Genomic DNA, 22,770 nt, shown 5'->3' on the forward strand with positions numbered 1-22,770 from the left:
TCTCTGTGGCTGTCGCTGCTCCCGGCTCGGCACACCTTCTTCCAGGGTCTCCGCCGGCCTTGGCTTAACGCAGAGGGAGTCCTCCTCGGCAGACCAACCCCACCACTGGAGACCACCATAATCCGCTTCCATTGCAATGACACAGCAGCTCCTTGGTGCTTCCGGCATGCGTCTTCTTGCCTTCACCTCCGGCTCCTCCTGCAAGTGTTCCACTGGCGATCTCATTAGCTTCACCTGAGAGGGCCATTTATACCGCCCCTTTGGCCTCGGGTGCAGACAATGTTCTTTAACTGCATTACTGTGTTGGTTCTCCGCATCACTCTTCCTCATCCCAGAGTGGTGTTTGTGTATGTCTGAGTTAATAAAGGAAGGATCTATGGTTCTAGGTTGTCTCTTCCTCACCTCAGTACCAGATTGGTGTATAGTGGCAGATGGTTTTCTGGCAAAGTAGGGAAGGGATTGGTAATACCCTATAAAAGCCTGGGGGACATTTGACTCCTTTTAAAAGGGAAATTGGGAGTACGTGTCCCACCTAAGGGTGCCTCATCCCCACTCATCCCCACATCCCAAGTCTCCTCCACCCAGGTGATCCTCCTTCGCATATCCATCCCCAGGGCCAGGATCCAAAAGTGACTGCCTTTCCTTGGCCACCTGGGAGGAGGATGTATTGGGGGGGGGGGGGGAAAGTGAGGGCGCCCTCCGATTCCTCACACAATCCAGAGTATAAATGTTATGTTGCCCGGTTCTTTTATGTCATCTGGCATTCTGAGCCGATGATGGTGCCAACACAGTATCCCAGCATCCTTGGCTGTTCAAATGCTGTAAAACCATGTATCGAGGCATGATATCAAAACACTTATGCGGGTACTGAGCAGTAAGCACATTCTTGAATGTCGTTGCCTTTAAACCGGACAAATCCCATCCAGGATAACATCATTTTGCATTTACGATGGTCAAGTATGTCAAGGCAAAGTGCTGTGGTAGGTTTGTAATTTAGTTCTCTTATTGTCAAATCTGCTGCTTAAGAGTGAAGGATACCACAAGGGTATACCAGCTCACGTAAGAGGATTAAGGGGCAAATGCAGGCATCAAAATGAAGATTTGATGAAGGCGGAATGTGCCACTGGTATGTAGAGTACACTTGCTAACTTCCATAGGAGATATAAACCTACTTTTGTCCACGTACATATGACCCTTTATGCTTCTAATGGTCTATAGATGCGTTCTAATGCTTCTATATACAAACTCTCAAACGCACAGCGTTAATGTCACATGGATATGTCCTACAGCACCAGTTTGCCCGAGAAGTCAGAAGTAGCTGCTGATTGTTTTTTGTGTCAAGCTAAAGATACTCTTCTGGGCTACAAGCAAAAGCTAAATTGCAACCTGCAATTTTGATCCCTGAAATATCTAAATGTGAGATGGCAAACTGTAAAATAATGTAGCAGTCTGACTATAGAAAGCCACCTTATTTTTGTCAGTCTCTCAAAACTGTTGTCTATTGGCAAGAGCCAACCATTGATGCTAGAGCAGGTCCATCCTGTCCATGACCTCAGTTTTCCTTTAACCCCAAGTAATGTCCATCCCTTTATGTTGATCTATTTATAATGTGCCTATACACAAGTGTTTCAAGGCGCAACCAGGCAATGGATGGGGAACAATTGCGGACAAGACCAGCAATCTTACTAGGCCTAGTATCATTTAGATTATGCAAGTCTGCAGACAAGACATGCAGGGGAAAGGGTATGGGGAGAAGTGCACCCAGAGCAGCAGGGCCTTGAGTTAAGTGCAAGGAAGGCTAGAATTCCAGTGTGAATTACAACCCGGCAGTGCCAGGGGGAGGCCAGGCAACAGTGCAGGAAGGCCAGTAGGCAAGTTCAGACCGACAGGCCATGGGGTGCGGTGGACTGGTGTCCTGAAAGACTCTGAGGAACACCAAGCAGCCAGTCATCAGAACGGTGCAGGAGAGTGTAAGGTTGGCAGGGGAGAGGAAGAGCGAAAGAAGAGGAGAAAAAGAGGTCTTAAGGAGCTTCAGGAACTTAAGGAGATCTGACTCAAAACCAGAGAGTCAGGGAGGCCATTCCAGAGAGAGGCACCTGCAGAGAAGAGAGAGCCACCCCCCAATCTGCTTGGAGAAAAGATTCGCCCTCAGAGAATCAGAAGTAGACGAGCGGAGGGCTCTAGTAGGATGGTATTTTGGAAGAGAGAGTTGGAGATGGCAAGGGCCCCAGCCCCAAAATGCCTTGTAGACGCTGCAGAGGGTCTTGATCTTGATCCTTGCATCCACCGGGAGCCAGTGGAGGGATTTCAGGGCCACAGAGATGGGGTCCTTGGGCTTGAGGTCAAAGAGAAGTCTTGTGGTCCTGTTCTGGATGAGTTGTAGAGGGTGAAGAGTAGAGTTAGGCAGATTGAGAAAGAGGCTGTTACAGTACGTCAGCCTAGAGAGAACCAGGGCTCTGGAGAGCTTTTGGGGGTAGGTGAGGAAAGGGAGAATACCTCTAAGGAGGTGCAGCTGGAAATGGGCCTTTCTGGCAAGGTCTGTGATGTGTGGAGAGAGTGGAGTCGAAGATGACCCCAAGGTTTTTTGCCTCACAAGAGGGTGAGGGCAGAGAACCCAGGGAGGCTGGCCAGAGTGAGAGGGGAAAAGCAGGAGCAGGGGTCCCAATGAGAAGGACCTCCATCTTGCTGGCATTAAGGCAGAGATCATTATAGGCGCACCATGCCTGAATAGTGGATAGACAGTCGGGCATGAATGAGGAGGAGGATGGGGCCAAGGGCAGCCGGAACACAGAGCTGCGTGTCATCCGCATAACACTGAAAGTTAGAGGAAAAGGTACAGATCAGGAGTGCCAAAGGGGCTAGGTAGACATTGACATGCCAGGGGAGGGGATTGAGCCCTGGGGAACACCACATGTGGACAGATATGTGGTGGAAAGGAAGGACCCAAGTTGAATCTGGGAAGGTTGGTGCAAGAGGTTAGGTCGAGGAGAGTGAGGACAGAGGGAGAACTAGTTTCAAGGTTAGAGAGCAGATCTTCACGGGTTTTCAGGAGAGCAGTTTCAGTGCCTCTGGCTGCTCTGAAGTGTTCCTCTTTTCACTTTCTTTTTATGCATTCTGATAAGCCCTAGGGCAGCATGCAGTGAATAACACTGTTGCAAGAATGTAATCGAATTACAACAGGTCACCCCTAATGGTAAGATGTTCTGATCCATTCTGTGGTTCCCATACATGCCTGGACATGCTACAAGGTGGGCACAAGGCTTAATAATGGTAATTTGTGCAAAACCATTCATTTTCACAAGCAAAGAAGTGAACATTCTTCCCTTTGAATACTAATGTACAATAAGTCAAACCATGAAAATGTACTTGGGGTCGCTTGGGAACTCACCAAAAAATATTACTAAAGTACTCCAAAAAGGAGCGTACACCATGCAAGAAGTAACACACTTTAATCAGACTCCAGACACAACTGGGAAAGCAAGTTTCATACAGAATGGCGGAACAGAACTGCTTGAAAAGCGATGTCAAAGAATACCCCCCTAGGGCACTCTTTTACAATAACACAATCTAATTGGCATTTAGACATTTTGCAACATTATGTTAGCCCTCTTTGCAAAGCTAATTGGTGGGACAACGTAATTACGCTATAGAAGTACATACATTACACATCAATGCTTGGGCACATTGAAATTCACCTCACTACCCACAACTACTTCTATGACGTCACAAACCAACCCTTATTTCCCACATCCCCAGTGCCAAACATTGAGTCATTGAGCTGACCAGCTGATCTTTATTCATCTGCCGCCAGCCAGCTCCAACCTTTTCTCATGGGAATACCTTCGATCATGATGCTAGAAAAGCCTTGAACCATTGAAAACGTACCACTATAATGTTTCGTTTCGACAACTCTGGACCTTGGCCTGGATGTGCTAATGGGTAATTTGATACCGCCATGAGGCCTTTTGAAACGGTCAGTAGACCAGTTGTTGTATAATAATTTGCTGCATTATAAAACGTGCTTTCACTTTTTTCGGGCACCATGAGCTTTGCTTCCTGACCCTGAATGTATCTGAGGCTGCTCGTTTCTCACTGTGTTATCCTTGGAGCGTGTCAATTTTTAATGTGCTTCTAGCATTTGCAACTACTGAACACGTTAACAAAGAATGGGTTTTCTCCAACTAAGAATGCAAGCTTTGAGGCCTATTTGCTGCGCCTGATACTTACCTGTGCTAGCACCTACTTTTTTATTAATTTGTTTTTACCTGTTATACAAATCTCAAATGCATAATCATTATAGGCGTTCTCCAGCCTAGCGCATAAATGGACCCGCACAGCCACAATGAATGCCATCTTCATGCCTTTTTTTTTAAACTTTGGTTTTATTAACATTTTCATAAACAAACTTTGGGGCACCAAACGCATTCACATGAAATCAAGAAACAGGCCCACGGGCCACCGCCCTCCTACCCCCACCACCCCAATGCAATCCCACCCCCCTAAGAAGAAGAAGAAAAAAAAAAAAAAAAAACAAACATCGGGGCTTTGAAAAACGAGCTTTCTTAGTCTGGAGCTTGGAAGCGAGCTTGAGCGTTGACTTCTAGTTAGGCTGTTTTCCGTCTGCCGGTTCCCGGGCCCTGGGCACCCACACCCTTCCCAGTTCCTTGATACGGATCAATGGACATACCATCCCCAAATCTGTTGCACCCCGTACCAGTTCGCTTGGAAGGAGGCCGAGTCATTGTTCACCATTGCCGTCAGTTTGTCCATCAAGAACATGTTTTTGACCTTCTGTAGCCATTCCACCTTGGAGGGAGTTTCTGGGCTCTTCCACTTTTGGGCGAGGGCGACCCTGCCCGCTCGTAGCATTGTTTCCCACATTCTAGGGTACCTCATTGTGTCCGTATCCTCTGGGGGGAGGCCCAGCAGCATGGTCAGAGGGTTCAGGGGGAGCACTTCCTCCGAGATTTCAGCGATCCAGCACCTTACCTCCTCCCAATATACCTGTACCTTCGGGCAGTGCCACCACATGTGTGCCCTCGAACCAACCTGGTCGCAACCCCTTGGGCATGCTGGGGAAACACCTGGGAACATTTTTGACAACTTTGCAGGGTCTCTGTGCCATCCCTGGAGGATTTTAAGATTATGTTCCATATCCGCGGTAAATAAATTCCCGTGGAAGGCTATTTTAAAGATCCTGGACCAGGCGTTCTCCGAGATCTCTTCCCCTGCCAACTCGTTCCCCAAAAAGAGCGGAACCACCTCCTCTCCCCCAAATTGACAGTGTTCAAAATTTTATACACCCCTGAAACCGCCCCCTTCCTAGAAGACGCTGTATCAAGAAATTTCTCAAAGGGGGGGGGGGGCAGTTGTCTCTTCAAGTCTTGGCCCCAGGCCTGGTCACATAGGATGCCCTTCAAGCGGAGATATTCGAAGATGGATAGTGACCCCTGACCAAGAGCGTCCCTCAATTCCTCGTACGTTAGGAATTCTCCCTCCCTGAACATCTGCCCTGCCCATTCCATCCCCGAGTCGGACCAGGACTGTGCACAGCGGAACCCCCTGCTGCCCAGCTTGAGGGGTTGGCTCCATAGAGAGGACATTGGGGACGGCCATGACGTTAAGTGTGCTGTCTGGGGGCCCTCCCGCCAGATTGCCCATAGAACGCCTAATGTCGGGTGGGACTTCAGTCTGTTCGGGATAAATTTTCGCGGGGCCCATAAAAGGTCCCGGACCTTTAGTGGATGGGTATCCATGTCTTCCAGATAGGACCAGTATGTGCCCAGCCCCTCTTTCATATGCTCCAGGAGGACACGTAACTGGGCGGCGCGATAGTAGAGTTGGAAATCTGGCAACCCAAACCCTCCCTCCTCCCTGGGTAAAGTCAGGACAGTTTTTGCGGTTCTCTGTGTCCTACCCTGCCATATAAACTCGCGGACCGCATTTTGGAGGACCCTGAAGGTCTGGTCAGGGACGACCGCGGGAAGAGAGGTAAAGAGATACAACAACCGTGGAAGAATGTTCATCTTGACTGCCGTCATGCGGCCGTACCAGGACAGGATCATGGAGCCCCATCTCCTCAGGTCTGCCGTGATCCCCACCATCACGGGGTCGTAATTAATAGGGGCAAGATTGGAAAGGTCCCTGGGGAGGAGAACACCTAGGTATCGGATGGCGGCTTTCCCCACTGTTATCCCCTCCAACCTGTCCAGGGAGTCCAAACCTGGGTCTAGTGTTCTCATGGGGAGGAGGACCGATTTGGATGCGTTAATTTTGAGCCCTGAGAAGCGCCCAAATGTGGCCATCAGAGACAAGAGGGGGGGGAGCGAAAGCCGCGGGTCTACCAGGTAGGCCAGGATATCATCTGCGAACAGGGATAGCTTAAATTCCACCTCACCTCTCTTGATCCCCTTGATATCTCTGAGCTCTGATTGCGATGGCCAGGGGCTCCATTGCAAGAGCGTAAATTAAGGGGGAAAGCGGACATCCCCGCCTGGTTCCCCGCGAGAGGGAGAACGGATCCGATAGCCTGCCGTTCACCTGAACCCTAGCCTTCGGGGCCCTGTATAGTGCAGCCACCCAGTCCCGGATTTGAGGCCCAAAGCCCATTCTCTGGAGGGTGAGTGCCATAAATCTCCATTCGACCCTGTCGAACGCCTTTTCAGAGTCCAAGGATAGGACGCTCGCGTTAAGGTCCGCCCTCTGTGCATGGTGGATCAAATCTATAGTTTTTCGAATGTTGTCTGAGCCCTGACGACCCCCTATGAAACCCACTTGGTCTCCGTGGACTAGCTTCGGCAGGACCCCCTCTATCCGCCTCCCAATCACCTTGGCCAGGATCTTCACGTCAGTATTCAACAGAGAAATCGGGCGGTAGGAGGTACACTCCGAGGGGTCCCTACCGTCCTTGGGGAGCACCACTATGATCGCCTCCATCATGGAGTCCGGGAGAAAGCCTCCCTCCAGCACTGCGTTGAACACCTTTAACAGATACAGGGCCTGGGTAGAACAGAACCTTTTGTAGAAGGCTACTGAGTAGCCATCCTCACCCGGTGAGTTACCCCCCTTCATGCCGCTAATCACTCGCTCCACCTCATCCTCGGTCACCGGGGCCTCCAGCCCCACCGCCATTTCCCTGGAAAGGGCTGGGATCTGTATAGAATCTAGGAACCCCTCGATTTCCTCCTCATCCCCATTATATTCGGACGAGTATAGTTTTTCATAATATCTGCGGAATGCCTCTCCTATGTGGGATGCATCATGGCCTAATTTCCCCTCCTCATTTTTAACTGCTCTCACCATTTTACTCCTCTGGACCTCTCGCAGCTTCCAGGCTAAGATCCTGTCCGCCCTGTCCCCCTTCTCATAGTACCTCTGTCTGACCAGCTGGAGACTTCTTTCGGTTTTTTGGAGGAGGAGTTCCTTCAACTGGAGCCTGTAGTCGGCGAGGGCGGCCATCCTGTCGTCATCTAGGGGCTCTGCAGGGGAGCCCCCTGGTTGAAATTGGGCAATTTTCTCCCTCAGGCGCCTTTCCTGGACGGCCCTTACCCTCTTTTCTCGTGCTCCTATTTTGATCAGGACTCCTCGCAAGGTGGCCTTGAAGGCGTCCCAAAGGGTGTGTAGTCCTACCTCCCCATTGTCGTTAAACTCAAAGAATTCAGTGATGGCCTCTAATATCTCCTGCGCTAGTACCTCATCTTTTAGTAGAAAGTCATTGCACTTCCATCTCCCCCCGCGGTCACTCAGCCCTTCCCTCGCTATCGTAATCCTGACTAGGTCGTGGTCAGACCAGGGGACCGGCTCAACCCTGTAGCCAGATATAGATGGGAACAGGGATTCGTCCACCAAGATGTAATCTATTCTGGAAAACGATGTGTGGATTGCTGAATAGTACGTAAAGGAGGGGGTCTCGGATCTGGGGGTTGGGATCGTGTCTACCAAGCCTAATTCCAAATTGACCCTCTGGAAAGTTCGGGCCATGATTTCGTCTGCTGCCCTAGGGATCTGGGGGCCTGTTCTTTTCCTGTCCCGGATTGGGTCCAGGACCATATTAAAATCCCCACCCACCACCACCGTGCCGTGAACAAACAGCTTTAGTTTATCCCTCATCTCCTCCCAGGACTGAGCTTGGCCTTCGTTTGGACCGTAGATGATCGCCAGGGTGAGTGGGGCCCCCTGCAGGGTTCCCCGGACTAGCAGGTATCGGCCCCCCGGGTCTTTCAGTATGGTTTCTTTTTTCGAAGTTGACTCCTCTAGCTAGTAGTATAACCACTCCTCGTTTCTTGCCCTTGTGGGAAGCGCTGAAGACCTCCCCGATCCCACCTCCCCTCAATTTGGGTTCCTTCCCCAGAGGCCAGTGGGTCCCTTGCAAGAAGAGGATGTCGAGCTTGGCTCTTCGGAACTCCCTACTAACCAGGGATATTTTTGTGGGAGAATTTAAGCCCCGAACATTGAGGGAGCCCACACCCAGGGCAGGCAGACCCTCAGCCATAATTTAAGAAATCTTCCCTCATGATCAACAACTCAGTGATGCTCATTCCCGAATGCTCCTTGAATTGTGCTCTGAACTCCCCTCTTCCCCCCACCCTTCCCACCCAGGCGGGCATGAAATGAAACCCCAACTACCCCCCAACCCCAACTCCAAACTGAACCCCCTCAACTTTCGTGTACCCCCACCTCCCCGGCGTCCAGCCAAATAGTTCTGCCAGCACTGGCTTTTGGCCGAACCACCAGCCTGCCCCCTGCGGCCAGGCTAATCGCCCATGAAGCTATTCCTCTTGAGCCCCCCCAACCCTCCCACGGCTGCATTCCTTTTTATGAGACCCATATACTTGCTGTTCGTGGGGATGCAGTCAAAGAGTGAACCTCCGACTCCTCCGAGTGCCGTTTTGGATCATAACAGGTCGAGTCCGTTCTCAGTCCTCGGAATCGTTCCGCCCGCCTTCTTTTGCTGGCGATGGGGTGTTCATTTTCCTGAATTTGCACGTCCCGGTTCTCTTTCTCCTGTCCCTCGACGGGCCGTGGTCACCGGGTCCGCCTCCCCCTGGGCCCGATGGGCCCCTCCGGGGGCTCGTGTCCACCACGTATTCCTGGATCGCACCACGGATGTCTCCTTCTGTAATCAGGGTCGATCTTTGGCCCATGTATTCGAATGTCAGGGAGAAGGGATAGCCCCATCTGTAGCGTATCCCTTTATCCTTTAGCAGCTGCGTGAGGGGGCGGCACATTCTCCGCTTAGCCAATGTGTATGCGGAGAGGTCCTGGTATATGGAAATCTGGGATTATTATAGGTGATTTCTCGGGCCTTCCTGGCCTCCTCCAGCACTTTAGTCTTTTCGGAGTAGTAGTGGAATCGGGGCAGGATCAAACGGGGGCCCCCCGCTCTGCCCCCCGCCCTGTGCACTCTGTCGAACGTAGGCTCTGTAGTCATCTCCTCCGCAAACAGGAGAGTGATGATGTCCCGCACCGCTCTGGTGACGTCCCTCTCCGTTTCCCCCTCCATTTCGGGCACTCCGAAAATCCTGAGGTTGTTCCTCCTCTCCCTGTTTTCAAAATCATTCATCTGGCGGGCTCTCCTCGTCCCTCTTTTCGAGGGCTTCTAGCCTCATGTTGAGTTGAATCTCTTGGGGTGCCGAGGTTGTTTGCTGCATCTCGACCTGGTGCAATCTGTCTTCGATATATTCCACCCTTTGGTCAATTTTTTCAAACTTCTGTGCAATGTCGGTGCGCATGTCTCTGATTTCTTGTAAGATTGAGGCGAAGCCCCTTTCCATGGCTGAGGAGGAGGGGGCTGAGTCTTCCGACTGGGCCATGGTTCTTTTCCGACTTGTACCTTCGTCGCCTTTTTTGCCCTCCTGGAAGCGAAATACCTGCAAGGACTCCCGCCAGCTCGTCGGGTGTCTTCCCGTAGTCCACTGTCTGGGCCTCAATGTCCCTGGCGGGGGGGTGAGGCCGTTCTCCTGGGGACGTCTGCGGGGGGGCCCCCGGGACCAAGGGACCGCCCAACGGGGCAAACCCGTCCTGGGCCGGCACCAGCCGGGGTTGTAGAGTGTTGCACGTTGTAGGGGGGGGGCGGGCACACGCCCCACCGTCACCTGGTGGGGGCCTCGCACCCCATCCAAACTCCTCGTGGGGGGTCGGGGCCTTTGCTGGATACACCTTGGAAGGACGTCGGGAGCCCTGTAGCCCGTAGGGCTAGTTGTCACGCCCCTTCGAAGGCGGTGGTCCTTGTGGCATCGATGGATCGTTGGACGACAGGTGGCGGCCATTTTTCCTAGTAAGATGGCCGCCGTAACTGGAGTTGCGGGTCTAGATTCTGCACGACTCGGTTTCCAGGAAGTGCTGTCTCCCTACCCGAGTGTAGGTATATCTGTTCCTGTGATCAGCACACAATTGCGTTGCTACTCTGCTTCAACAACGCTACGTAAGTTCGCATCTAGGAATCCTGATACGGCTTGCTAAAACACTACCTTTCAACATTCTAAACTGTTCTGCTCTGTCTGAATTTCAGTGCATTTTCCACTGCCTCTCTGTCTCCCGATTCCACGGACTCCATCTCCTTCTCACCAAAGTTTGCCTACCGGTCTCGTTTCGGAGGGCGGTAAGCTTATTTCGGAATTCTCCGACATATCAAATGCCCGCTTTCTCTTCCTTTCCCGACTTACTGATCTCTTTTACTTCGTATAGCTACAGGCTTATGTTACCCCGGTATTGAGACCGCCCGTGCTAAACTCTGTTCTATCGAAACAACTCCTAGCTCCGCCCTCCATTCCTCTCAGGTAAAGACTTCCCAGTGGCTTTTCACTATTCCGTTTTAGTTATCTTACTTGTTCTCATCAAAACCTTCCTTACTTTCTCAGAAGTCCTCTGAAGTCTCTGGCTGGCACCTTTACCCACATTTCATTCCCGTTTAAGGGTAATCACCATACCTATATATCTCATATATCCATTTTTCCACTTACCTGCCTGTACTTACCAGTCTCTTTCTCTTTCAAGACAAGCGTCCTCCGGACTTCACCGGAATCTCCACCTGAAACCTGAAGACATCTTACCGCTACCATCGGCACAGGGTTTTCTTCCCCAGAGGGTTTCCCGGGGACTTCTTCTCTTACCTGGTTTATCCGGGAAGGGGAAGAGGTACTTGGGAGGCTTTCACTTTCATCTCCCCGCCTGGAGCAAGGAGAGTCTTCCCCTGCTAGAATGTGTCAGTCACAGGACAAGAAGAGAGCTAACGGTGAGTCCTTGGGGTAACCTGCCAGTTGTTTAAATTGTAAGATCATTGTGACATTCGTCACTTTTGTTACACTAGTGTCGAGGATATCTTTGAGTCAGCAGGGGGGGGGGGGAAGGGCGTTCCGGGACCAGTGGTGGCCTGGCTGTTTGTCCGTGTCCTTTTTGTTTTGTTTCTTTCTTCTCTCTTCTCTTCTTACTTGTTTTTTTTTTTCCCCTTTCTTTTCCTTCTTTTCTCTTTCTCCTCTTTTTTTCTCTTTTTTCCCTTTTTCTCTTTCTTCCCCCCCCCCCCTTTCCCCTCTTCCCTTTTGATTCCCCCTCCTGGGGGTGGGGGTGGAGGGGCACCCCCGGGCGGGCACACGCCCCGCCTGTGACCAGCAGGGGCCTCACACCCAAGTGACCCCTTGTCCGTTGGTGTTATTGTGTTGGAGGGGGTGGGGGGGCCGTGCCTCCGGCATGCTCCAGGGGTCCGCACGCCCGCGGGGAGCGGTCCCCGGGCCTCCCCCGGCTCTGCTGCCTCACCTCTGCCGTTGGGCTGTGGCCGCCTGCGTCCGAAGATCCAGGGGGGAGGGGGGGGGGCCTCCAGCCCCGGCCCACGCCGTCTGCCTCGATCACACCTCGTGGGCAGGGGGGGGTGGCGCCGGTCCCCAGAGCCCGCCTCAGGCCCCCGGGCGGGTCACGCCGTCTTCTCCTCGGGGGCGAGCCTCCCGGACGTGACCAGCCGGGCCGGGGAGAAGCGCGCGGTGAGGTGGGGGAGCGTCCCCCGGACCGCGGCGGTGTCCCCGGGCCGATGCCGACCCGTTCCCCGCCTCTGGTCGGGGAGAAGGGTAGTCGAGGGGGGGGGAGGGCGGGCCGGGCTATGGGGGAAGGGTCTGCCTCTCCTCCTGCTCCGCGGCCTTCCAAGCCGTGCTCCTCACCCGGTGTGGGGAGTCCCGGGTCCGGATCCTCCGTCTCCCGGGGGTCTCGAAGGCCGCTCCTTCGCCCAGGAGGTGCTCGGGGGGGGGGGGGCAGTGGAATCGTTGGAGTGGGCCCGCCAGGGGGGCTCTGGGGGGGGGGGCTCAATCCCTTGCCAAAGCCCAGCTACAGCGGGAGCTCCGCACTCAGGCAGCCATTGCCTGTGCGCCCCCTGGTGGCCACCTTCATGCCTTTTTAATGATTCTCCTAGATAAGTTTGTGCATTTATACCTCACTGAACTTGCGTTTTCACTAAAAGACTACCCCAATGCTGAACATGAAATGAGACCATAGAAACACCTTGGTGGTCGAACGTTCTTCCCTTGACTTATCTAAACCTTTGGTACTAATTCCCCCCACCTCCCCCTTAACTGCTGTCCCTTTTGTTGTAGAGCACACCCCCATCTTCTAACAAATTTGGTGTTTGCACAATTGGATGTCAACTGTAAGGGTTCACTCACCCTAACCGTGCCCCGCCTCCTGATCTGTTACTTTGCCTCTGCGCTGACCCCTGCTACTTGTAACCATTTACTGAATGTTTTGGCAACACCTTTGTTGGAATTAAGATTTCTTTCTTGTCTTAATAGAGCACTTGTTTCACTCCAGGACATTGATTGTGGCGTGCTATAGGGTCTGTTCTAGTATCTTAGAATATAGGCTGGTTTGAAGATTCTATGGGGGTTTGAACTGCTACAGGTAAATATGGTACTTGGAAGGTAGTCCATTACAAGACTTTGGGTTCTGTTTATTCTGCTATTTCCAGTTAATCTCTACAACTCAACTTGTATGTTGGAGTTACTCACATGCTGTCAATCAATTTGTTTTTTCGTTTTGATATCCCTTGATAGTAGAACCTCTGGTTGTTATTCTGAGAACACCCCTTGCCCTCTCATCCCCTTTCTATGACCCAAAACAGCCCTACTTTGCATTATGGGCTCCGCTATTCGCCCCACTTTTAGCATAAATTCCTTGCTTGTAATCTGGGAAATCGAATCGCAGTACTCGCCAAGAGTGGTCATCCTAAAACTACACTCAGGGCATACAAGCTGTTTTGTTAAATTACTACATGATCCGGAGCTTTCTCGTCCTATCCTACCAAAGGCATGTGGTCCTAATAAACCTGTTAGGCAAACTGTTGTTTTGGCCTCATTTGACGCTCATGTTTTACTGTCACTTCTTTTGCTATGCAGCATACTGATGCCTTTTGGGAACCAGTGCGCACTAGATAAAACTAAAAAATAAATACAATCGTACATTCCTGATTATCTTAAAATCATCACAGCTTCAGTGTGTATGCCTTATTTACCATTGTGTGATGGCCTTCTATAGTTTGGGTTTGTAGAAGAATCTAAAAACAAAATGTCCAATGTAATTGCTAAATACAAAATGCTCTTTTTCTAAGTAAGGTACCATATTATGGATTGTATATTAAATTATCGTGTTTTTTTTTCTTTTTACAGACAAATTGATGACGAGATCATGATGGATGGACATCCACCCAGGAAGGATTATGCTCTGTTTATGAGATTTGAGCCAGCTGGCAGTACAGATGTTTTCCAGCCCCCCGAAGGCACAGACAACAGGCGTAAGCAAACTGCAAATCTTCATTTGTCAAGCGGCCACTGTGATAGTCTTTTAGTAAAAAATTGCTCCAATAGATAGGTGAAATTGTTGAAGGGAGAGTCGACTTGCAAGAAATGTTTTACATAGAGCTTTGAATTTTTGTAATAAATAAAAAGGGTAAATTGTCTTGGCTGTGCCATGTTTGCCGTGCAAACCTTTATCATGATGCTGGTGCATGGTGGATCCTTATCGTGCTGCAAAGGTGGTGCAGGTGTGCTGTGGCATCCGGGTCAAGAGGTGAGCAGGCAGTTGGAATGAAGGTGGGTGTGTCAGCAAAGAGGTGACTGGAGGAAGAGGCAACAGTGTAGCAACTACAGGAAGAGGTGGGCTGCGACGGGGCTGTGAGAGCCAGGCAAGTGTGGGTGTGCAGTTTGTGACGAAGTTTGAAAATAAGGAGGTATGCAGGGTATGAGTGAAGTGGGGGGGGGGGCCCCCTCCCTTTCTCTGTGTAGGACATGGTTGGACTGGGTGGGCAGCAAGGCTACATTTTACAGCAAAGGCGTCAAAGCAAAAGCCGGCAAAACAGACCTGGAACCAATAAAGGATATTCGTATTAAAGCAGTCTGGTATACATCATTAATCTAGCAATTTGCTCTTAAATGTCTTGGTTTAGATTACTCTGGGATACAGCTACCAATGTTATAAGAATCCTCACACTGTGTTCTTTGTACCTGCCTAACACAGAATATTGTCACAGATGGCCTCCAGAACACACCAACTCACAAAGATGGTTCAATGTTTTCTATAAAGAATTTCAAGGGGGGTCAAACTAAGGGACATCCCTTTTATCTCTCGTGTCTCTCTGTGGTCTCCCACCACCCTAGACCAAACTTTCCTAATCCCCTAGATTTTCCCTGGAGCTCGGTAACCTCTACTATCTAAAGTCGTACTTGCTGAGGTGAGTTTCTAAAGGGAACAAACGTTTCTATCTTTCTCCCTCTGTGTGTTACACAGGTGGGAAACCATGAAGAGCCCTACAAGCCTCACTCCCTTTTCAAGCATTGGTCCGCTGGAGCTTTGCTATCGCTGACCGGTACAGTAATGGTCAATTTGTGTTTGTAATCTGTAACGGAGCATCCTGATTTCCGGTCCTCAGCATGAAATGCTTTGTCTACATGGTCTTCATCGCTGAATTCCTTGCCAGTGTATTGGAACTTCTTTCTTTCACAGCAAGGGATTCTGGACTTGGTAGCTCTGAAATGGAAGAGAGAAAACACTGTCCTGCACAGAATAAGGTATGCAAGGGGTGATTGGCTGTCGTATTCCTCAATTGTAACCGGGCACGTTTGAGGTAACACAGAATGGAGTCATCCTGACTCCATCACCCCGCCTCTCGGCAGGACAGGTTCTGGAAAACACCCTGGTAGGCTCCTGCCCCAGGTTGAGAGGGGTCGGCCATCCCCTCTTCACAGGGTCATCAATGTGGTGACAATACAAATAAGAAAGTAAGTAATGCAGTTGAATTCACTTTTTAGCAACACAGAATATAAAACACAGGGAAAAGAACAGTTTTGGCTTGTTGAAAAGATTTAAGTTAAGATTTCCCCCTGAAAAGTTCTTAATTCACAAATGAACAATTCTACACAGATGTAAGGATGCAGCAGGTATTCAGGAATATAGAACAGTATACAGGATTTGAATACAATCTTCCCTCCACAAACAAGAGAGAAAAACGTATTGGAAATTTTACACTTTTAAAATGACACCCGAAAAATGGCTGAGCAAAAAAACCAATGAAAAGTGTGCAAAAAGTCCTTAAATTGATATAAACCTCTATGGGAGCAATATGTAAAGGATCCTATCAAACATAAGCTATAATATGAGCAACAGTGCACACTTCGAATGAGAATGGAAGTTTTAAATACTTTGAATTGGAAATCACACTGTAGAGGAGGTCCCAAATATGGCCTGCACTCCAGCCACCCATTGCGAAATACCAGGAACATACTCGCCGAGATATGTGACGTATGAGGAGCAAATAAATCAACAGAGAGCAACACTAGGGCTCTGCCTAGTGCCCATCAGAAGAGCAATACCTGTTGAATAACCAGACAACGATGGGCAGTACGGTACCCATTGAGACAACCGTACCAGCAGCTGACACGAAATGAAGACTACTTACAAACTGTCCCCGAAGAGACCCAAAGGGCCTTAATCGAAGGCGAATGGTGACAACACAATGGCCCGCACAGATATACAGATGAACCAAATAACCAAAGGATGACACACAAAGATGAAATGATATGAATAAAGATGTAATGGACTTAAAAGAAGAGACAATGTTGAAATATAAAGAAACGTAACCATAAAGCAGGATGAAAAATACAACTGGCTAACGTCTGTAATGCAAGAAGCTAAGGAAACGGTACTGCTTGCTACGCTTAGTAGAAGAATAGAGCGGTAAGCGTCAACTATATATCTACCTCAAAGAACTCAAAGAAGCACATTATACAAATCCATTTTACAAAAGCAGAATTAAGCCCAGGATGGTAGGGGTCAAACAGGCCAGGATTCATCTACCAGCACAAAGCCAGATGAAAGAGTGGAATCGAAACTTAGCAAGAAGCAGCTCATGCCTGGGAATTCGAGGTCACCCAAGTAAGGGAGCAGAGTGGCAACTTCGAAGAATCGAAACTTAAGAGCATAGCAGCCTGCCTCGTGAAGGTCGAGATAAGGAGGCCCAGGCAGGTGGCAAGGCTGAAGGGAGAATCGAATGCGCAAATAGAAGGAAAATGAAGCAGCTCTACGGTGCACTGACACGTGACCAGCCAAGCACGGAGAGGTACCAACGTCTGATGTCACCCAAACCCAGAGGATGCCATAACCTTTCCTGATAAGAAGCTACAGTTTTGTGGCCAACCTCGACCAACTAATTGACACATAGCCCTAAAGTACTGATTGATGGAAGGGAGGCAGGGTGAATCTTGGGGCATACCGCACCTGGGTGATCATTCTGCATGCTGCTAATTAAACTGGAGATTTATGCCTAGGGGTGTAACCGACCCAGTCACAATAGACCAAAAAAAGGGTCCTATAGCTAGTAGAACCAATGAGACGTCGTACTTTTAGTGACGTCTTGCACGAGTAATGTAGAGGGATGAGCTTAGATGCCCACCCGATAAGTTATCCAATCCCCACACTCCGTTACCATATACAGAAAGTACCTATACTTAAGTTGTCTTTTTTAACCAATAGAATTGCATGACAAACATTTGAGTTTTACACGTCAATGATGACGAGAAATTGCTATAACTATTGCTGTCTGAATGAAGAATTGGGAAGTTGAAACGAGACGGGCAATCGCATCACTAATGATTTCCTATTGTTTCCCCGTTTTTTGTACTTGTCATTAAACAGACTTCCCTTTGCCAAACCATTGAGTTGTCCTTATTGATTGGTGTTGGAGTAAGAGAATCCCGCACTCCAACCACCTCAAGGTACAGCTATCTTGTCTTAAAGTACTCGAGGGTGAGCTCTGATCCCATGGGCCTGTCGGAGGTCACGCCTCCCTCTTGTACACTTGGTAGCAGAGAATGGTTGCTGACCATCGATTATTGATTAAAATTAGACACCTATTGACCGTCGACACGAAGTAACTATAGGTCTTCAGCAATATCACGAGTCCTGCGTCATTTGGCCGAGTAGACTGTGAAGCTTCCCGTGGACAATGATAGTTTAAATCTATCCAAAAACTGCAGTGTGTCTGAAGGGACCCGTTTAATAACATAAACCCTTCCATTCCTACGGGCAGTGGAACAGGCGAAAGACTAAAGGAGGCGGTAACGGCGGCAGAGGATCCAGAGAGGAACCATGCGAGCGGTGAGTGAAACACAAATTGAATGCTTTGGCAAATGTCATTAGGCATTAGAACAAGTAAGGGAAAAGGTAACGGAGGGAGGTGGAGAAAAACAAAATAGTCAGAAGTAGAGAAGTGTGTGTATGTATGTATGTATATATATATATATATATATATATATATGACTCGAGAATAACTGAATACCGGGGTAGACACCCGAGAAGATACTGGGGTTGACACCCGAGAAGAGAGGATACGCCTTATTCTTGCACTTTAATACAGTGGTCAGAAGAAACGTGAACTCGGAGCCCACATAATAGGGGGCGACTAGCTACTACCACGTTTAAAGACGTCGTAAAAGGGGTTTGTTTAAACCCCATGTCGGGTACAAATTAGAGGCAGAGATATTTGTGTCCAGCTGATGTCTGTCTAGTCTGTCAAGTGTCTGTTGTATGTCACATGTAAGGAATTTTGTCTTTTTTGTTTGAAACTAAGTAAGGATTTTACACAATTCTATAGTTGAGAGGGAATCGCACAAAAATTGATGTTCTTGAGTAAATTGGTGATACAAAAGTTTTGGTGGGAAAAGATTGTATTGGAGCTTGCGGTATTTGGTGCTCACTCATATTGTTGGGAGAGTTGAAGTGCATAAAAATATTGTCAGAAACAGATTTAAGCATGGAAGACATTACTCCATTAGCATACTTATGTAAACAACTGCAGAAACATGCACCCAAGCTTAAGAAATATAGCACCGAGTGGGTTAAGGGTACTGCCAACAAGATGTTTATGCCGTGGCCACAAAATGGGTCTTTATCTAAAGCCGTCTTACAGCATATGAAAACTTACTTGCATGCTACATATACAGGCAAAAAACTAGAGAAAAGCCTTGCGTTGTAGAACTTTGGAAAATGTTCGAACAGTCGAAGGAAGAAGAGCCACCTGCTGACTGGATATTAAACGTATGCACGGAGGGGGGTGAGATGTCTAACGTGCCACTTGCCCCGCCTGAAACAGAAACTGAGGGAAGTAAGCCTGAGGGACTCTACCCATTAAGAGCCCAAGGCAGCCACGGGGTATAGCAACCCCACATATGAGTCACCTACGTACAGTAGTGACGAAAATAAAGGGAAGGATCAGGATAAGAATCTTACCTCTGCAGTCCCGAGGGACAAGGAGACGCGATGATGAGAGGAAGGATCAGGCACAGACAAGTGCATCTCTCGATAAGGAGAGAGAGGGAAAGAAATGGAAAGGAAGTGAAGACAGAACTGATGAGATAAAATTCACAAAAGACGAATGGATGGGAGGACAGATATTGCTGAAACTTCATGGAAAAGGAAGTGATGATATGAGACCTAAAGAGAAGTCCGATGAGGCACTGAGAAGGGAGGAGAAGGAAAAGGAGTTAAGGGACGAAAGGATAAGAAGGAAAGATAGGCTGAGGCGAGAACAGCTATATAGCGAGGAGCAAGAAAAGCAGCTCGATCGCAAACAGAAAGCAGCCTATGACCAGTACAGACAGAAACAGCTAAGGTTGGAAGAAGAGCAATGGGTACGTGAAAAAAGGATAGAGATGAAAAGATGTGGAAGTTCGAAGGGCAGATGAACGTAGAAATGAAAGGAGAAAAGAAGAAAAGGTCCAAGAAGAGGCGAGGAACGTAAGCGTAGACAGAGGGCACGCAATCTCGAATATCTGGAGCGGGAAGTTAAAAAACCAAATCCTGTTGTAGAATGGGAAGACATTGAAGAATTCTTTCCTGCGTACAACTCAGTACCAGGCATGACCAGGACAAATATTGAAGATGACTTCGACACCAGAAGCATCGGGGAAACGATCGATAAGATATATGATGAAATGGGGCTAGAACAAATATCCCAACGGGAAAGGGAAGACGAGCGCCTGGAGACCACTCAGCTGTACGAAACTGAGGATGTTACCCGAAGTAGTGGGAGCAGGAGACTGTCCTTGGACAGACTAGAAATCGGTAAAAACGGTGATGACACAAGGAGTTGCGTGAATTGGGAACAATCAGTGTCCGACTCTGGAGAAGAGACGGAGTGCAAGATAAATAAAGAAGGGAGACGGCGCGAAAAGCGGCTCCCAAGGGACAAAGGGGTAAGATGGTCAGACGCTGGCGAGTCCGCACCAAGGACGTCAGTCTGCCACGCAATCCTACCAGCATGAAGGGACACCCCACGGTCAGATGGGGGTGTCGGCACCCGCCTTTGCAGACAGGTTGAGGACATTGCCAGGCAGATGGCAATGCAGGAATATTACCCCAGCGGTAGACAGAAGAGCTATGGGGGAAGAGAAAGATTTCCGCTATTAGAAAAGGGGGGAGCAAGACCGCAGTATATTCCATGGCCACACCTGGATTGAGAAAACCTGAAAAACAAGCTTCCAATGCTGACATCGGGAGCCGGGAAGTGGATACACGAGTTAGAAAAAATGACAGGCGATGTCACATTAGCTATAGGGGACATTAAAGGTCTCTTGATCGCCATACTTGGTGAGAGAGCAGACGATGTGTGGACACGGGCAGGGTACCCTAGTGTAACCATAATCAACACTGCGCACAACGGAGCGCCATTTTAATAATTGCCGAGCAGCTGTATGGAAAGTGCTACGAGTGCTTTACCCAGACACTTTTGATATGGGAGCTATAATGACTCGAAAAATGAAGGAGTCAGAAGATCAGTTGATTTATATCCAGAATTTCCAAGACGCGTGGGTGCTCGAAACGCATGAATCTTGGACAAAATCTATACCAGTGTTTTACCACATTTTATGCCAAGGGTTGCCAGAATCAGTGCAGAAACAGCTCAAGAAATTGGTAGGGGTTGAGGCTAAACCTTGGGCTGAAATACAGTTAACTATCGCACATTACTGTAGATTGTTACAAGAAAAGAATCGGAAAAAGGAGAAAACTCGAAAGGGTGAGGAAGCGAAGCTGGTGCAAAAGAAGTTATCAAAGTATGCAATTGAAGGAGCCATGCTAACAAACCCAGCTGAACAGAATATACAACAGGTGGCTAGCCCCCAGTAGAATAACCAGGGTAACGTAGGACAGTACCCAAGGGGAAGAGGATTTAGAGGAAGAGGATAGCAGAGTAATCGAGGAGGTTTCCAAAGTAATCAAGGAGGCTTTCAAAATGTGCAAACGAGCAGCCTTGATATGTCAAAAGGACAAATAATCCGACCACCGCCCATATGTTGGCTGTGTGGAATGAAGGTGCATTTAGCGCGCACGTGTAGAAGCCAAGACGCGTGGCAGAATAGCCAAGGAATGGGAGCAGGCACGGCGAATCCACCTGCGATCTCGCAACAGGGCAATGCACAATATCACACAGTGCAGCAGCAAGCACCAGGCGTGCAGCAGGGTGCGCAGCAAGGGGTTCAAACCCCCCAAACATGGGGAATTTGCCACAAGGGCAATTTCAACAGGCACCACCGCAAACGTCTCAGGGCACAAACTCTGGAAGGGGAGGCAGCCCAGGGAGTGGAGAGAATCCACAAGTGTACAGTGGGCCGAACATGTATATGAACTAGGACAGCTCACTGGGAACCCTGGTGTGCTCTATCCTATCAGTGACACCAGACCCTAATAGGGAACCGAGAGTGAATGTTGTCATAGGGGGTAAAGAATATTCCTTCTTAGTTGACACGGGTGCAATACGCTCGTGCATACGAGAAGGCAAGTTTTCCTTGTTTGGCGAGGCCAGAGATACTCAGTTTTACAGGAGCTCAAAGTCGAGTTCCCTTTACAGACACACTCCCAGTCTCCATAGGAGAGTGCAAAATGAATGTACCTTTATTATATTCACGTCAGGCCCCAGTAAACATTTTGGGTCGTGACTTAATGACAAAGTTGAACATGAAAATCACTTTCACGGCGGAGGGCATAGTATGCTCCACTCCAGGAATGCATTATTCAAACGTGTGCGAAATGGTCAGGGCATACTCGGGACTCATAGCCATGAGAGCTATACCATTAGAGCCAGAAGTTTTCGCATATGGCATGCTTGTGCTTATGGCCGGATTACCAGGCCTTGCAGATAGAACTATGAGAACACCTGATGAGTTTCTATTCAGACCAAGAATACCTATGCATGAAGAGGAGGGACAAGTATTTCCCTTCATGATGTACGCAGCAGCAGTACGAGGGAAAGTAGCATGGGTCGAAGGCTACGATGATGAAGGCAGTCAAAGGTGCACAATTATCGCCATTGAAGAAGGGTATCGAGTGACTGACGTCACCGATGATCTGTTTGAAGAACAACCAGACTCGGAAGAGACAAGGGTGGAAGGAAGTCTCATATTTTGGGTAAAAATGATCAAAAGAGAAGTGCCTCAGAGAATGATGTTGGCAATGATACGTCCGGAATACTTTGATGGCGACATGGCCCAGGTGCCTGTCTCAGTATGGACTAAAGGACCATATGACGTAGGCCTCATGAAGGGGGTGGGAGAAGTGAAAATTAAACTGAAACCAGGAGCAATTTTACTGAGAGCGTGACAATATCCCATGTCGAGAGAGGCGGATGAAGGGATCGCGAAGACAATTTCCGCCATGATGGACCATGGCATTTTAGTGACGTCAGAGTCACCCTGTAATACAGCGATGTATCCCGTCAAGAAATCAAAGGGAGGGTCTTGGCGTTTAATCCAAGATTTAAGAGCATTAAACAATATTGTTGAAGCCGAGTTCCCTCTAGTCCCTAATCCATCTACAGTCCTATGTAACATACCAACCGAAGCAAAATATTTCACGGTGATTGACTTGAAAAATGCCTTTTTCTCAATCCCGTTGCAGTGTGACTCTCAAGATCTGACGTCATTCACATTCAGACAAATGCATCTGAAAAGCATGAGGTTGCCACAGGGGTACTGTGAGACCCCGTCCATTTTCAACAGAGTCCTACAGATGGACCTAAGCAATATTACATTAAAAAGTGTTGTCTTGCAGTATGCGGACAACATCTTGATCTGCAGCTCAACGGAAGTACAATGCAGACACTATTCTATTCAGCTATTGACTATACTGGCTGGGAAAAGTTATAAGGTTGACAAGGAAAAGTTGAAATATTGTCAACAGGAGGTGCTATACATAGGCCAGCTAATCTCACATAAAGATAAAAAGGTCACCCCAGAAAGTGCTGAAGCC

At 48.9% G+C, this 22,770-nt stretch overlaps 1 protein-coding gene across 1 annotated transcript in view; it reads left to right on the plus strand.

Moving 5' to 3' along the window:
* CFAP47 (cilia and flagella associated protein 47) overlaps positions 1–22,770 on the plus strand; it is a 3,369,192-nt gene that overhangs the window by 190,806 nt on the left and 3,155,616 nt on the right. The window contains exon 7 of the mRNA XM_069639370.1: positions 13,644–13,768. Within this exon, the coding sequence (XP_069495471.1) occupies positions 13,644–13,768 (125 nt within the window). The remainder of the gene's footprint in view (positions 1–13,643; positions 13,769–22,770) is intronic.

Source organism: Ambystoma mexicanum, chromosome 7q (assembly GCF_040938575.1).
Source record: "Ambystoma mexicanum isolate Mex_15411 chromosome 7q, UKY_AmexF1_1, whole genome shotgun sequence".
NCBI classification, from domain to species: Eukaryota; Metazoa; Chordata; class Amphibia; order Caudata; family Ambystomatidae; genus Ambystoma; species Ambystoma mexicanum.